The sequence below is a fragment of the Rhinolophus sinicus genome, linkage group LG01, assembly GCF_036562045.2.
Source record: "Rhinolophus sinicus isolate RSC01 linkage group LG01, ASM3656204v1, whole genome shotgun sequence".
Classification (NCBI taxonomy): domain Eukaryota; kingdom Metazoa; phylum Chordata; class Mammalia; order Chiroptera; family Rhinolophidae; genus Rhinolophus; species Rhinolophus sinicus.
The window spans coordinates 208,798,783-208,814,551 of record NC_133751.1 but is presented as its reverse complement, the minus strand read 5'-3'; the positions used below and the strand labels follow the sequence as shown (position 1 = coordinate 208,814,551).

The following is a 15,769-nucleotide window of genomic DNA, read 5'->3' as shown; positions in this document are numbered from 1 at the left end:
CTGGCATTTGGTGCCACCTGGGTGTGGAAGGGCCATGGACCATCCTCCTGCCAGATGGCTGGCAGGGATGTCCCAGGGCTGCACCACAGCTGAGCCCCCACGGCCCAGGATGCCAGGGCATCCCTTGGAAGGCAGCAGCGAAGGCTGGGAGGTCTCAGGTTGAGTGAGTGCCTGTCACAAAGGTGACTGGGCACCCTATGGGTGCAGGGGCTCTGGGCTGGGCACAGGGCCTCCTGCTGTGCACTGGCATCTGCGAACACAAAGGAGAAGCTGTGCTAAGCGGGCACTGCCCACACCCCAGCCTCAGAGGCTCTTCCCACATGCCTTGGCATTCTCAGTGGACCATGACAGGGGCATCCTCTCCTGGGCCTTTATCCCGACACACAGTACGTGGGCTCTGAGGAGAGGCAGCAGGGCAGGGTCCACGCCTCCTCACGTTTGTCAGTTGCTCTGACCTACAGCATCGGGTTTTCGCCAACTGTGCCCTCTCCCCCGACCCACATCCAGGCTTCCTCCTGAGACACCTCCTGAGGTGCTAGGCTCTCTCAGGCAGCACCCCAGGATCTGCAGAGGGGCCAGAGGAAGTTAGCGAGTGTCATTTAGTCCTGATAGTGCCAGGGTCACCTCAGCAGGTGTCATCCTCCTGGAGGTTTGCAACTGCCCACTGGAGCCTGGGGGGCAGGAAACTGTGTCAGCCTGGTCGCAAGTTGCCTAATGTTCCTCCCACCCTGCAGGCTGTTCACATCTGAGTTAGTCCTGCCAGCAGTAGCCGTGGCTCGGGGAAAGCCTCAGCCTCAGGACGTGCGTGGCTGTCACCCCAGGCCATGGGAGTGTCAGTGGGGGCCCCCTGCCCAGTGCCCAGCCAGCTCATGCAGCTGCACCCTCATGAGGCAGCTGAGTGTGGCTGGGGCACAGGACCCTGGTTCAAACCCCACCACAGATGATGGCTCTGTCTGTGGAAACGGGTGGTAGTGATAGGAAACACTCACAGGCACCGTGGGGAGTCCATGCACACACGCGTGAATAGCGCCTACTGCAGAGAACCCATGGCTGTGGCCCTGAGTGCTTGGGGAGCAGGGGCGTGCAGCCTCTTAAGGGAGGTGGCTTTGAACCTCAGGCAGTGTTGGAAGAGCTGGGAACAGGCCAGAAGGAAGCTCTGCAGGGTAGGGGCCACTGGACCCCCAGTCAGGGGCTTGGCAGGCTCCTTAGGCAGACCCTTGAGGCCGTGCCCATCGTGGCCTTGGGGCATCTTCTGCACTTGTCACATTTGCCGTTCCAGGTGAGCAAAATCAGCCTGGTGGACCTGGCTGGGAGCGAGCGGGCTGACTCCACAGGAGCCAAGGGCACACGTCTCAAGGTAGGGGCTAGGCCACCATGTCCATGGAGAGCAGCAGGCTCCCTGTACCTCAACTCACCAGCAGGGTCCTACCTCCAAGCTTGGCTTGCTCCAGGGTGGGCATGGCAGGAGGGCTCCTCTTGGTGCTGGAGAAGGTGTTGGGTCCACTCCCAAGGGTGAGCCTGGGGGGGTGTAGGGTGGGGTGGGGACAGGAGGAGGCCCCCAGCCAGAAGCTACCTGGCAGGAAAGCTGGGCCCTCCGCGGTCTCCCACAGCACCTCGCCACTGGCATCTGCACTGTCCCGCTGGATCACAGGCTGCGAGGCAGCAGCAGGAGTGGCTGGCCAGTCCTGAGGGACCCCCTGGCTCAAAGCAGTCTTGGGTGTCAGGAAGAAATTTTTTTTTTCCTGAGTCCCCCTTTGTTCCCCACCACTACCTGATGGGTGGGAAGGGCTCTGGAAATCGCTTCAGGTGGGGCATGTGAGGTGTCACTAGGATCCCAATGGAGCTGGGGAGACATGCCGGACAAACTGCACTAACTGCCTGGCCAGGTGGGACTCTGACCGGCTTCCTGCCAGAGCCTCCCATGCCCCCCGAAGTCCGAGGGTTGATAGTCCACACCACGTGGCTCAGGCCCCAGGGGATCACACTGGAGCAAGAGGCTCCTGAAGCTTCCTAATGTCCCGGCCGTCTTCTCCACACAGGAGGGAGCCAACATCAACAAGTCCTTGACTACACTGGGGAAGGTCATCTCTGCTCTGGCGGAAATGGTGAGCTGGCTTTGGAAGGGAAATCCCAGAGATGTGGTATCACTAGGCTATTGATGGAGTAGTGATCCCTGTCACTCCCTGGAGCCTCAGTTTCCCCACCTGTAAAATGGGGGTATGCCCCCTTCCTCACAGGGCCCTTTGACGGTCACCGTGGGCTATGGTGACCTTGCTGGCTGGCTTCCTTCTGGAAGGGCAGGACTGTGGTCAGCTCTGGCCTCAGTTAGCCCAACCCAGGCTATCCTCCAGAAGGAAGCCCACAGCCCTTGGAGGTGAGAGACTGGATTTGATGGGCCCCCACCAGACAGGCAGCATTGCCCACTCACCAAGACATCCAGGCCTTCAGCCGGGGAAGGGACAAATCTCAGGAGACCATACCTTACTCTGAAATTGTTGGAGGGTGGGGAGGAAGAACTGGTGGGTGACAGCAGCCCAAGAAGCTGCACTATTGTTTGATCTGTCTCTCAGAACCAGCTCAGGGTGGTCAGCGATGGCCAGGTCGCGAGCGATGGATGCCTGGCACATGCTCAGGCCTCTCCTGCTCCTTTGCCCTCTGGAGCCAGCCCATCCTCCCCTTCCCATACCACCTGGGGCCCCAGCTTTACTCCAGGTCCTCAGACTCTTTCTGTCTTTTCTTTTCCAGGACTCTGGGCCCAATAAGGTAAGCTGCTTGCTTCAGTCCCAGGGAGCAGCCTTCACCCTTGCAGGCGAGGGGCTAGGAGCAAAGAGCACCCTGAGCTCCAGCCCTCCCTGTGAGGGTCTCGGCAGTAGACGTCACTGAGCCAGCCGGGCAACGTGCGGGCACCTGTGCCATGTAGTTGGGAAGTCCAGTGTGAGATGCTGAGGACAGAGAATGCTGTGAGGAACTGTGTGGGGAGCTGTGAGTGACCTCGTAAGGAACTGAGAAAACATGAGAGGAAGTGTGTAGGAATTGTGTGATTCTCGTGAGGAACTGTGTGGGACATGTGTGTGGAATTTGAAGAACCTTGTGAGGAATTGTGAGGTCTTGTGTAGGGAACTGTGAGAGGATGTATGTGTAATGCTGCGGCAAAAATGTGGGAATTCTGTGGGCGACTGAAATACCATGTGTAGGAGACTGTGTCAGAACTGTGTTGGGAAACGTGAGAATGGGTGAAACTGTGAGATTAGGGAGAACTATTGGTATATGGGGAATTGTGAGGAACTGTGGGGAACTGTTTGAGGAACCAGGAGAAACTTTTGTGGAAGATGCATGAGGAACTGCAATGGCCTGTATCAGGACTGCAGAGAATTATGAGGAGCTGGGTGTGGAACTGTGTGAGAAATTGCGAGAAAATGTATGTGAAACTGTATGAAAAATTATGAGTAAATGTGTGGACTATGTGACGCACTGTAGAATGATGTGGGGAACTAAAATGGATAAGTGTGTGAGGAAACTGAGGCAGTGTGTGAAGACCATGAGGAACTATGTGGAACTGTGAGAGGAAGTGAGTGAAACTGGGACTTGTGTGCGGGGAGCTGTGAGGAAGTGTGTGAGGAACTGTGTTGGAAGCTTGACATTCCGCGTGGGGAACTTGGGGAACTGTGTGGAAATGCATGAAGAATTGTGAGGAACTGTGTGGAACTTGGAGAAGTGTGTGAAACTGAGAATTGTGTGAAGGATTTCTGAGGAACTGTGTGGAGGGCTGTGCGAGAGATTGTGATGGACTGTGCGGGAAAGAAATCAGGTAAAGACTGTGTGAGGAAGTGTGTGTCGAGCTGTGGGAGGAATTATGAGGAAGCATAGGTGACAGTGTGGGGAACTGTGTGAGAACTCTGTGGAATGGCGAGAAGAATTGTTCACAACTATTTGTGGGCTCAGTGAGAAACTATGGAAATGTGAGGAGAAATTTGTGAAATGGTGTGTGGAACTGTGGAAGGAACTATGGAAGGAATTGTGAAAGAACTGTGAGAAACTGAAGAACTGTGTGGGAAGTGTGGTGGAATTGTGTGAAAAACAGGAATTGTGAGCTACTGTGTGACTTGTGAGTAACTTTGTGAAACTGAGAGGATGCACCTGAATGGTGTGGGGATAGTGTGGGAATTGAGGGAGGAAGCTGAGGAACTATGTCAGCAACGAAGAAACTGAGGAACTACGTGGGGAGCCGTGTGGGGAACTGTCTGAGGAAATACTTGAGGAACGGCACGGTGGACTATGTCACAGGATGTGCACAAAGCATTGTGAGGAATGTGTAGAATGGTGTGGATGCTGGAATGAGTAACTGTGAGGAAGTACGAGGAACTGTATAGAAATGTGTGAGGAAACTGAGGAAGACTGAGGATCTGTAAGGAATTGTCAGAGGAACTGTGTGAAGAACTTTGTGGAACTGTGAGACAAAGTGTGTAAAACAGTGTGGGGGAAGTGTGAAAAAATTGGGGGGAACTGTGTGGTGTGATGAGGGAACGGGAACTGAAGAACGTTGTGGGTGTGTGAGGAGCTGTTGGAACTGTGAGGAAGTGAGAGAACTGTGTGTAAAATTGTGTGGAGAACTGTGGAGAATTGTGAGGAAATGCGTGTGAGCTATGTGAGGTATGAACTGTGTGGAACTGTGAGAGGACGTGTGTGAAGAACTTGTGAGGAACCTTCTGAGGAACTGTTTGAGGAGTTGTGAGAAACTCTGGGGAAATGCATGGAGAACTGTAACACACTTGAAGGGACTGCGAGGTCACGTGTGCGGAATTGTAAGAAACTGAGGGAAGGAGTGTGGAACTGTGTGAAAATTGTGTAGGATCTGTGTGAGAAACTGTCTTAGAAGAAGTATGAGCAGATCTGAGATGAAAACTGTGAAGGAATTTGAGGAAATGTGTGAGGACTTGTGAGAAACTAGGGAAATCGGTGCAGAACTGGGTGAAGAATTCTGAGGAACCTGAGCCGTGTGAGGAACTGTGTGGAATGTTGTGGGGGAACCACATGAGTAACTATGAGGAAACTGAGTAATGGTGTGAGGCATTGTGTGAGGATTTGTGTAGAGAATTTATGGAAGTGTGTCAGGGGTGGTGTGAAGAATTATGTGAGGACATGAAAGGAACTATGTGAGGAACCGTTTAAGGAACTGTGGAGAGATCTATGTGAGGAACTGTAGGGAAGAATGAGAACTGGATGAGAAACTGGAGAACCGGTGGGAACTGCGTGTGGAACTGTGTGAATGTGAGAAACTGTGGACCCATGAGAGGAAGTATGCGGCCTGGTGTGGGGAACTGTATGGAAGTCGGAGGAACTGCATTGGAACGGGGTGGGAGGCATGTGTGTGGAGCTGCAGTAGACAGTGTGAGGGACTGTGGAGAGATCTGCGTGAGGACCTGGCTGGGTCTGTGCAAAGAAGTGTAGAAGGAACTGTGAGAGTGGAACTGTGATGAATTGTGTGACAAGTTGTGACAATGGTGTGCACTACTCTGAAGTACTGTGAGGAACTTGAGCTGTGTGAGGGACTGTGAGGAAGTGCAAGGCGCTGTGAGAGGAACTGTGTGGGGGTACTATGTGGAGAACTGAGTGAGGGAGTGAGTAAGGCACAGGTAATGCGTGAAAAGCCATGTGGGAACTGTGTGAGGTACTATGTGATGAGCTGTGTGAGGGACTGTGAAGAAATATTCCAGGGACTAACTATGTGAGGGGCTGTGATAGGAACTTTTTAAGGAACTGAGAGAGAAAGTATTGAGGAACCACCTGGAGCAGGGAACATGGGGGCATATAGATGATGAGGCGGCAGATGGGCAGGGACCTGATCTGAGGTCTTTAGTCCATTGTCAGAAACTAGTTGATTGTGGTTTGGGAGGCAGTGGGTGGGTTTTCAGCAGGGCTCGCAACGTCTAGAACAGTTTCCCTTAGGCTGCTGCGAAAGAACAGATTGGGGGTGGGATGGCCTGGTGTGGCAGTCAAGAGAATGGGAGGTCAGTGTTGCAAAGATCCAGGTGGAAATGGAGGCTGGGAAGGCAGACGAGAGGGAGAGCAGTGGGTGGTTCTAGGAGATGCAGGAGCAGGGCTGAGCAGCGGCTGCGGGTGGAAGGAAAGGGCGCTGGTGAGGGAGCAGCAGAATCAAAGATGTCCCCTGGGCTCCTGGCTGAAGTAACTGAGTGATTGTAGGGCATTCACTGTGGAAACAAAGACAGACATGGCACAGATTCAGCCTTAGGAATTAAATAATCAAAGCACAAAGTAGAAATAGTTTTTCACCAGTCAAGTTTCCAGAAGAGAAAAAGAAAGCCCCCTGCACCAATGACTGGGAGCTCTCAAACCCTGCTCACACAGAAGTTGGCACAGCAGCGTTTCTGAAAGCCACTTTAGTCCAGTGTCTCAGAGCGTTCGTAATTTATGTCCCCTGACAGCCAGTGGAGCTCCTCTTGAGGACCAGACTAAAAACAATGACGAATGAGTTTACCTTCAGAGAAATGGCACCACCCCAGTGTGGCACCTATGTGCATCTCCATGGGAGGGTGCGCTGGGGATCAGGGGCCATGCGGAGCATTGCAGGTGCTCTACAAACACTTCTTCAGCAATTACATACGTAAACAAGCAGACAAGGAAAAGGAACTGAATATTCATGATCAGTGGAGTCATTGAGTCGGTCACAGAGTGTCTACAAGAAGCAATTCCCATCAGCCATCACACAGGCTGCAGTCCATATTTGAATGACCTCAATTTACCTTAAAAGAGGAATAAAGAGCCACAAGAGCAGCCAGAATGTGGAAAATGCTTTGTTCTCAGGGAAAGGGTGGGGGGAACAGGAATTAAAGCAGGGGCTTGTGAGCTGGCTTCTTAAGGACAGTAGGAAGTTTGACGGGGGAATTCTGTGCAGAAGGAAGGGAAGAGGTAAGCTGGGCAGGTGCTGGCAGAGGCCCAGAATACCACATTCAGCCATGGGGCCTTTTCTTTTTAGTCAGCAGAGCCACTGCTCATGTTTGAGGAGGGGGCCGTGGGCTTAGAGCAGTTCTTCAGACAGTGAAGGGAGGATGTACTGGCCAGAGATATCAGCATGCCTGGGCTCCGGCCTGGCTGTGTGGCCCAGACACACAGTGGGGATGGACAGGGAGGAACCTGAGGGATGTGCTAGCAAGTCCCCGATTCCGTCCCCAAGGAGCCTGGGGGTGGCTTCTGGGGGTTCAGATGGGAGAAGCTTGAGAGCTGGCCCAGCCCTGCCCCCGGTGGCAGCCTTGGCTTTGGGGACCACCCTGCAGGTCCTGTGCTTGCTCCTCCACTTCCGTGAGCTCAGGGTTGACCTTGCATGTTCCTCCCCCACAGAACAAGAAAAAGAAGAAGACAGATTTCATTCCCTACAGAGATTCCGTGCTGACCTGGCTGCTCAGGGAAAACCTGGGTGAGGACTGGCGGGTTCGCCCATCCCCAGGGTTCCAACTTCTACCCTGGGCCACTGTCCTATCTTCCTGCCCAACTGCCAGGAGGTCTCTTACCCTTTCTGGGCCAAGGCTGAGGTGAACCTGGGTATCCTTCCAGGGGGCCTGGGACAGTGACCAGAAAAGGGTTAACAACAGCATGTGTGGGGAACCACGATGACCGATGGGGCCACAGAACACATACACGCATGTCGGTGCCCCTGGTTCAGGTCTGTGACATCCAGACCAAGTACCCTTCTCGGCCTCAGTTTCCCCATCTGTAGCAGGGCCCCAGGACTCCATGATTCTGGGGAGCCCTGTTTGCTTGCTTACTTTGTTGGGTTGCTATAAGTCACTTCTCTCGGGCTGAGTTTTGAACCAATGAGAGATAGGTGGGAAGATAGAGACTGAAATGCCTCCCACCTAAAAAAGACCCTCGGGAATCCTTCCAGGCTACGTTTACAGCTGGAGAGGCTGATGCTCAGGGAGGTAAACTGAGTCTCAGGCCAACCTGAACATAGACAACTGTGGCTCCCTGACCTTCCTTGACTGCATGGCTGAGATGGCCTGCCAAAACCAGCCTTGGAGGGGGCAGATGGGAGCTTCCAGGGCAGGTGGGCCCCCAAGAGTGGACAGGAGTGTCACAGGAATGACTGTCCCTTTCCCTGAGGTGCAGGCTGGGAAGGAAACCCTCCTCACAGCTCCATGCCCAGGCCTAGCCTGAGGGTGGGGGAGGGGAAGTCCCTCATACAACCCGTCCTGGTACCTGGCTCGGCATCAGGCCCCAAGTCCTTCACAGTGTCACTTCACAGTCCGTATGGGGGCCGCACCCTGGGAACATGGCCCCAGGATACATACAGGTCCCTGAGGTCAAGCAGGACAGGCTGTCCGAACGCTGAGCATAGACAGGCAGCAGCCTGACAGGACTGACTATCTGGTATTCAAGGTTAGGAGCTGGAACGATCAATTGCCTCCAAGTAGAAGTCACACAGTCTGTGACCTCACACTGCGTGCGTTTCCTGAGGCTGGCATCCACGCTGCCTGGGCCAGGAATCTGGCTGTGAATATTGAGAAAAATATTCCAAACGAGAGAGAGAAAAGAGAAAACAGTATTGAACATGAACAGTCCTTAGTTTGCAGTAAATGCCGTAAAACCCTCCACAACTTCTTCATTAGGGAGAAGGGGAAGCCTGATTGTCAAATGACCCCAAAGGTGAGCAAAACACTGGATAGAAGAAAAATAACCAAGGTGCCCGGTGCAGGGATGAAGGCCGGAGCCCCTCTGTCTGTGTTTACCCAGTTGGCCCATGATTCAGTTTACCTCAGCCTCTCCAGCTATAAATGTAGGAGGGGACAGAGTGGGGAGGGCATGGCAGTTGGCTGGCGCTCCTTCCAGCATGGCCTCTTCTCACAGGTGGGAACTCGAGGACAGCAATGGTGGCAGCCCTGAGCCCTGCGGACATCAACTACGATGAGACCCTGAGCACCCTGAGGTGTGTCCTTGACGAAGGTGGGCCCTGTGCCCCACCTGGCTTGGGTGGCAGTAGTCCCTCCCTGCCCGAGTCAGGAACTCCTGCAAGGGTGGTGCCTCTTGGGGAGACCATCTCATCTGTGACTTCTGGGGGCTCCAGTGGCTGTCGGAAGTGCCTGGGTCTTCATGGGCTCTGTTCCATTCCCTTCACCCATCAGGGTGCACTTTGGGGCTGTGAGCAGCCCGGGGCCCCTGCAGCACAAGACCAGGGGAGCTGTGCTTGTAGGCTGAGCAGTTTGCACCCATCTGTTGGCCATGGGAGCCCCAGGGTCTTGAATTAGTGAAGAGGTGCAGGTGTGTCCTAAGCATCCCTCTGGCTGCAGGGTGGTGTCCTGGGGTGGGAGCCTGGGCCAAGTCCATCGGGTCAGCATCTCTGGCTTCTTGACCAAGCACCACTGGTAATAAAGAGAAAGAAGGATGTGGGTCCCCATGTAGGGACACGCACTCATCTGTAACTGCGTGGGCATTTGCTGTGTGAGGCATGGGCTTGGGCACACACACACACACACACACACACACACACACACACACACGGATGTTCTCCCTCCCTCCCCCCACTTCTCCCTCCACCCTGGGGTCACAGGCCAGGTGCAAAGGCCTCACTACAGGGAGAAGATGCCACACCTTCCCTTCTCCCAGGGCCTCGGCTTCCCCAAGCAGCTGAGCTGGGGCCGTATGATCCCACCTATAGGTCTCTGGCCAGTGGCCCCGGTGACCCCAGTGCGGGTGACTCCTTGCTATGACAAAGCCCCCAGGTCCCCCCCTGCTGTGAGCCTCTGCCCCTTGGGTCTGCTGGGCATGGGCACAGCCCACAGCGCCCTTTGCTGCCCAGGTATGCCGACCGGGCCAAGCAGATCCGCTGTAACGCTGTCATCAACGAGGACCCCAACAACAAGCTGATCCGCGAGCTGAAGGACGAGGTGACCCGGCTGCGGGACCTGCTGTACGCACAGGGTCTCGGGGACATCACCGACAGTGAGTGTCTACGTCTGCCTATCCTGGGCAGGGTGGCCAGCTCAGGTCCCCAGGGAACTCTTGGGCCAGCCTGGCCTCCCTCCTGGGGCCACCACCGGGGTGGGGTGGGTCAGGCTGCCACCACAGCCTCAGCCCCTGCTTGGTTCCTGGGCAGAGCCACCCTGGGTGAGAGGGCGGGGTTCTGGGCGCACTGCATGGTTTGGGTTTGGTGCTGGCCCAAGCAGGCCAGAGGTGCTTTCCCCGGGAGCCACGTTGGCTATCCCCAGGTGCTGGGGTCGTGGTGGTCCCTGTATCCCGCTGAAGCCCACAGCCACCTGCCTGATGCCTGGCCTGAGACCCTGCGGAGACAAACCTGTTCTTCTGTTTCTCTGTCTCTCCTCCCTCATCCACACCTTCCCTCCCCCTTAGCCAACACTGTGCCCGGAGGACCCAAATGTGTGTATCCCCTTGCCGCTCTCTGTGCATCCCTGCTTCGTCCTGCCCACGGGGTGTAGGGCGGCGCAGGCAGACGGGGTGCGGCCAGGGCCGGTGGGAGGGCTGTGCACACTCTCCTCTGCCTTTCCCCTCTGTAGAGTCTGGGACAGCAGCCTTCTTGCTCAAAGGCACCCTCCTGGTAGATTTGGGGTCACATCCCCATGTCCATGTGGGAAACTGAGGCACCGGGGAGGCAAGGGGCAGCCAAGGCCTTCTCAGGCTGAAAGGGACCGAGCTGAGGCTCTCTGACCCCCGTGAGCTCCCAGTGTCAGTGCTGGAAGGCCAGGTCCGTCCTGGCCTCCCTGTGGCCCCACACCCCAAGGCCACGCCCCCTGGAAATGCCAGGAGTCTGAATGCCTCCAGGTCCTCCTAGCCAGTGTCTCCCAGCCTGCTGGCCTTGGGCCTGGCTTCTGGGACGGGACAGTTCGGTGCCTCCCTGACCCCTAGGGCTGCAGGGCCCTTGGCTCCCTCTGTACCCCATGCTGGCCCTTTGCCACCACTCTGGCTTCTGCCAGGAGGGCCGGCACCTCCCACCCCAGAGGGCCTTTGGGCAGTTGGGGGCTCCCTGGGTGCCCCAGTGTCAGGAGACCCCAGGCTCAGAGCAATCTCTTGGGGCTGGAGGTGTAAGGGCTCCCTGGGGGGTTCCACAGTTCACCCCTCCTGCAGGTTTCTCCTTGGGGTTGGACAGTTAGCGCAGCCCGACCCCACACCTTGGGAGTGCATGGTAGGCCAGGCGAGGGGGGTGTCCACAGCAGAGCAGAGGAGGTTAAGTGTCAGGGCCCAGGTGCAGGGGGGCCGCTGGACAGTGACAGTGAAGGTAGTAGACAGAGAGGGAAGTGCAGGGAAGGTGGGGGGCGGAGGGCACCCTGGACCTCAGGCAGCTCAGGTGCAGAGGATACAAGGCAACCTGGGAGGTGTGGGCTTCGGTGCAAGCGCAGGGAGAGGGAGAGGCCCAGGCCCAACGCAGGGGAGTGGAGCGAGGGGTGCCCAGGGGCCTGGCATTGCCGTGCGACTGTGGGCAGAGGGCATGGAGCTGGGACCAGTTCCCATCGTGGGGGTAGCAGGCAGCCCTGCATGCGCTTGTCCGGCGCCTGGCGGCTGTGCTCATGGTTTGCTTCCTGCCTTCTCTTCACCCACCTTTTGCTTTCTCCCAACTTGTGTCTCTTTTCTCTCCCTCCTGTCTGTCTGCCCCCTCTCCCTCCCTTCCTCCCGTAGACGTGTCCGACCTTGAGAACAATAACTGTAACCATGGCGGGGCAGAGTTGAGTGAAGCCCCTGACAATCTCTCCACAGTGACCAACGCCCTGGTGGGCATGAGCCCCTCATCCTCACTCTCGGCCCTGTCCAGCCGCGCCGCCTCCGTGTCCAGCTTGCATGAGCGCCTCTTATTTGCCCCAGGCAGTGAGGAGGCCATCGAAAGGCTGAAGGTGAGGGCAGGGCCAGGTGGGGCGCCAGACCCCAGGAAACGGGGTGAGCTTGGTGAGGTCGGTGTCAGGGCCCTGCCCCGCCCTGTACCGTCTGGGCCCAGGGCCAGCCAAGCCCTGTCCTCAAAGGCAGGAAGTGGGGCTGGCTGGAGGCACAGTGAGCCTGCGGTGTCCCCGGCACTCCCTCCACACTTGTCACCATTCTCTGGTCAGCACCGCGGGGCCCCCATTTACTGGCGAGGGCAGATGGGTGTCCTAGGGGCTCTATACCCCTCCCAGGTGTCCTATGCTCATGACTATTCATCCACTGGCCCCCTTGGGCCCATGGTCACTCTCTGACCCCCAGCAATGCGCCCGCTGCTTTTAGGGTTTTCATCCAATGTTCCGAGGTACAGGGTGAGCCCAGACTTTGGAGACTGAGGGGGTTGAGGATTCAAAGGCACAGAGGCTGGACCTGAGGCGGGGGTGAGGCAGGGCGGGGAGGGGACCCTGGAGCATAGGGCCCACCTAGGGTATGGGGCCCACCTGCTGTGGGGCTGGAGGAAACGGTGAAGTGTCCATGGATGTCTGTGCCTCAGAACCAGCCCGATGTCTCCATGTATGTCTGTTTCTCTCCTTCCTGGGGTACTTCGCCTTTCCCTCGCGTTCTCTGGGTGACATCCGCAGGAAAGACAGGTGGTTCTGAAAACACAAACAGCCTGCAGCCCTTGATCCTTCAGACATCACGCTGCCAGGACAGACCGGGGGACTGGGGTCTTGGTGCCTTGCAGACTGGCTCGTGTCCCCTCTGTCTGGCTCCCAGGCCTCTGTCCACTCTGCCCCAGGCCTGACCTCCTCTGCTCGGTCTCGCCCTGCAGGAGACGGAGAAAATCATAGCTGAGCTCAACGAAACCTGGGAGGAGAAGCTGCGGCGGACAGAAGCCATCCGGATGGAGAGGTGGGCGGCAGGGATGGGAGCAGCGCAGCCCTGCACTCCAGCCCGGGCTCCCGACAGACCCGTCCCCTTCACCCAGTGACCCCACCTCATGTCACCATGTCACCCAGCCCTATTGACCTGATCCCTCATCAGGTGCTCAGTCCCTCCAAGCAGATACCTTAACTCACTACCCAGATGGGTCACTGCATGGCTGCTGCCCACGGGCCGTGTGGCAGAGCCCCACTGGCTCCCGGTCACTCGGTTGGTTATTTGTGGATGAGGTGGCCTCTTGGGGCTCGAGGTGGCCTCTTGGGGCTTGAGCTGACCCCAGTTTTGCTCTGTTCTCCCAGAGAAGCGCTGCTGGCCGAGATGGGCGTGGCCATGAGGGAGGATGGTGGCACCCTGGGTGTGTTCTCTCCCAAAAAGGTAGGAGTTAGGCCCGCTTCCATGGGGCTGCCCCGGCTTGGGCACGGATGGGCGCCCTGCCCTTCTCGGGGGCTCATTCCTCTGGGGGAAGAGGAGCAGGGTGGGGGGTCCAGGCACTGGGGGCCACGTTTACCACAGCCAGGCCCTCGCTGCCTGCAAGACCCAGCCCCACTGCCTCATTGCGGGTGTCCCCATGGCCTTGGGACAGCGGGAGGGTCATTTAGCTGCCTGAGGAGTAGACTGGGCCCCTCGAGGTCAGGGTGACACTGGGAGCCACACTCAGGCTGGAGACCTGAGACACGTGGGGCTGGACCTGACCTGGAGCCAGCTGCCCTCTTGGAGCTTAGCCAGAGTGGGGTCCAGCTGTCTCAGCAGGGACCCCTCTTCTCCCACACAAGCCTGGCACACACACCGGATCCAGCCCTTGGGAGGGTCTTGGGGGTCTGTCAGCTAGGGTCCCTCCAATGGAGCAGAGTGCCCCCTCTAGTCAGGAACTCAGCTGGGGCATAGCGTGAGCATGTGGGTAAAAATCTCTCTGGTCCTAGGACCAAGGTTCCCCCACCACAAAGATTGCCAGACATTTAAAGCCAGTAGGAGCTAAGCTCTAATCCAGGAAGCCCCCCTGGAGGCAGTAGCAGTGGGGCTCCAGGCCCTGCCACCTTGTTGCTGAGGAGGTGCCTGGCCTGCTTCCCTCAGAACAGCCCCCCTGGGGCCGGCTTTTCACCCTGGCTTTGTTTGTCAGTCCCTGAAACCAGGAGCACGTGGAGTTCCCACTGGGCCATTGGGGACCCCAGGGGAAGAGGGGCACAGGGTGCTGGTGCAGTGGGCTCTCTGGGGACAGGGCCAGGCTCCTCAGGATTCTATCCCCATGTACCCCACACTGGGGGCAGTGAGTGCTGAGTCCCTGAGGCAGGAGGGAAGGGTGCTGGGGGGACCTGGGGCAGAGTGGGGAGCAGGTGGTGCCCTGACGGGTCGTATTTCACATCCCTTCTGGAGAGGCCTTGGTTGTGTCATCTGGAGTGGATTGCTCCTCGGCTGTTTCAGACCCTGCCTTTTTCTGAAGGGGTGGGGCACCCCAGGCTGGCATGTGGAGCTGTGTGTGGGTTCAGACGCCTTGGAATGCTGGGCACCCTGCCGTTCTGTCTTCAGTGGTGGCCCTGAGGCTGGCACAGCCGAGGCGTGGGGGGATGCCCTGGGGACCACCAGGGACACCTCCTGAGAACCACGGCATTCCTGGGACTCTGGGGAATCACATGGCTCAGCCGGGTCCCCCCACCTCAGCCCAGCAGGGCCAGCACGTCCCTTCCACACACTCCTGCTCAGGGGCTGGGGTGGCTGGGGATGGTTTGTCCTTGAGTCTGATGACCGGGTCTTCACAACCCTGCACAGGTGTGTTGGTGGGCATCGCAGGGCTTACAGCTCTGGGTGGGGGCGGCTTGCCCCAAGGTTCCAGGTGGGAAACTGAGGAAGCAGTCCAACCTCTGCCGCGTTGCAGGACCCTTGCCCAGCACAGTGTAGGTGGTGTTCCTGAGCTGAGGGAGTGTTGGGGTCCAGAGAGACCCTGGGGTTAGAGCAGTGAAGGAAGTGGGGATGGGCTGTTCAGGCCCCAGTGGGCAGAGCCTGGGGTGGCTACGCTGGGACAAGGTGGGCAGGGAGCCCAAGGCAGTGCTTAGACAGGTATGGCTGGCAGGAGGTGGTCACCTTGGCCTTGAGCCATGTTTTTCTAGACCAGGGACAGGAGAGGTATAGGGGGTCCAACCTGGATGGGGTTTTTCACAGCCTCTCTGCTCCCAGCCCCCAGGGCCCAAGGCCTCCCTAGCCAGTAATGTAATCCTTGGCTCAAGGACCCACTGGAGCCCTCACCCCTGGGTGCCCAGGACTTTGAGGGTACACCACGAGTACAGGGCCAGTGCTGGAACCTGGCCTGCACCCTGCACTTTCAAGGGCCCACCACAGCTCCAGGTGCCCCTCTGAGTCCTCAACCCCCCCAAGCCCCCTCTGACTGTCAAGGTCAAGCCCCCACCCAGCCTGCCGCCTGGCTGTCCCCCCAAGACTCTGGGGTTCCTGTCCATGCTCTTCCTCAGGGAGCCTTTTCCTTCACGTCTCCTGTCCTCCCTGCCAGGCCGGGAGGACACTGGTTCCCCTGTGAGGCCAGGCCCAGGACTGGTGGTGGTCTGGCACTGGGGAGAGAGGTCAGGCAGACAGCCAGTGTGGGACCCCTGCTCCCTGCAGGAGAGGTGACCCTCCTGTCTCCCTCAGACACCGCATCTTGTCAACCTGAATGAGGACCCACTGATGTCCGAGTGCCTCCTCTACTACATCAAGGATGGGCTCACCAGGTGGGGGGCTCACCAGGTGGGGGCTCACCAGGTGGGGGCTCACCAGGTGGGGGCTCACCAGGTGGGGGGCTCACCAGATGGGGTGGGGGGGCTCACCAGGTGGGGTGGGGGGGCTCACCAGGTGGGGGGTTCACCAGGTAGGGGGCTCACCCGGTGGGTGCGCACCAGGTGGGGTGGGGGGCCTCACCAGGTGGGGGTCCACCAGGCGGTGTGGGGGCCAGTTGGGGTTGGGTCGC

At 57.9% G+C, this 15,769-nt stretch overlaps 1 protein-coding gene across 29 annotated transcripts in view; it reads left to right on the top strand.

The window, feature by feature from the left end:
• The window catches only part of KIF1A (kinesin family member 1A), an 86,546-nt gene that overhangs the window by 32,331 nt on the left and 38,446 nt on the right, over positions 1-15,769 (top strand). For 15 of the 29 annotated variants that reach the window (XM_074316210.1, XM_074316200.1, XM_074316249.1 and 12 more), the window contains exons 8-18: positions 1,280-1,357; positions 2,040-2,105; positions 2,746-2,763; positions 7,357-7,432; positions 8,863-8,941; positions 9,812-9,954; positions 10,363-10,389; positions 11,644-11,855; positions 12,710-12,789; positions 13,119-13,194; positions 15,454-15,533. In XM_074316210.1, coding sequence (XP_074172311.1) covers positions 1,280-1,357; positions 2,040-2,105; positions 2,746-2,763; positions 7,357-7,432; positions 8,863-8,941; positions 9,812-9,954; positions 10,363-10,389; positions 11,644-11,855; positions 12,710-12,789; positions 13,119-13,194; positions 15,454-15,533 — 935 coding nt within the window. The remainder of the gene's footprint in view (positions 1-1,279; positions 1,358-2,039; positions 2,106-2,745; positions 2,764-7,356; positions 7,433-8,862; positions 8,942-9,811; positions 9,955-10,362; positions 10,390-11,643; positions 11,856-12,709; positions 12,790-13,118; positions 13,195-15,453; positions 15,534-15,769) is intronic. The other 14 variants (XM_074316285.1, XM_074316283.1, XM_074316279.1 and 11 more) reach the window with 2 other exon arrangements.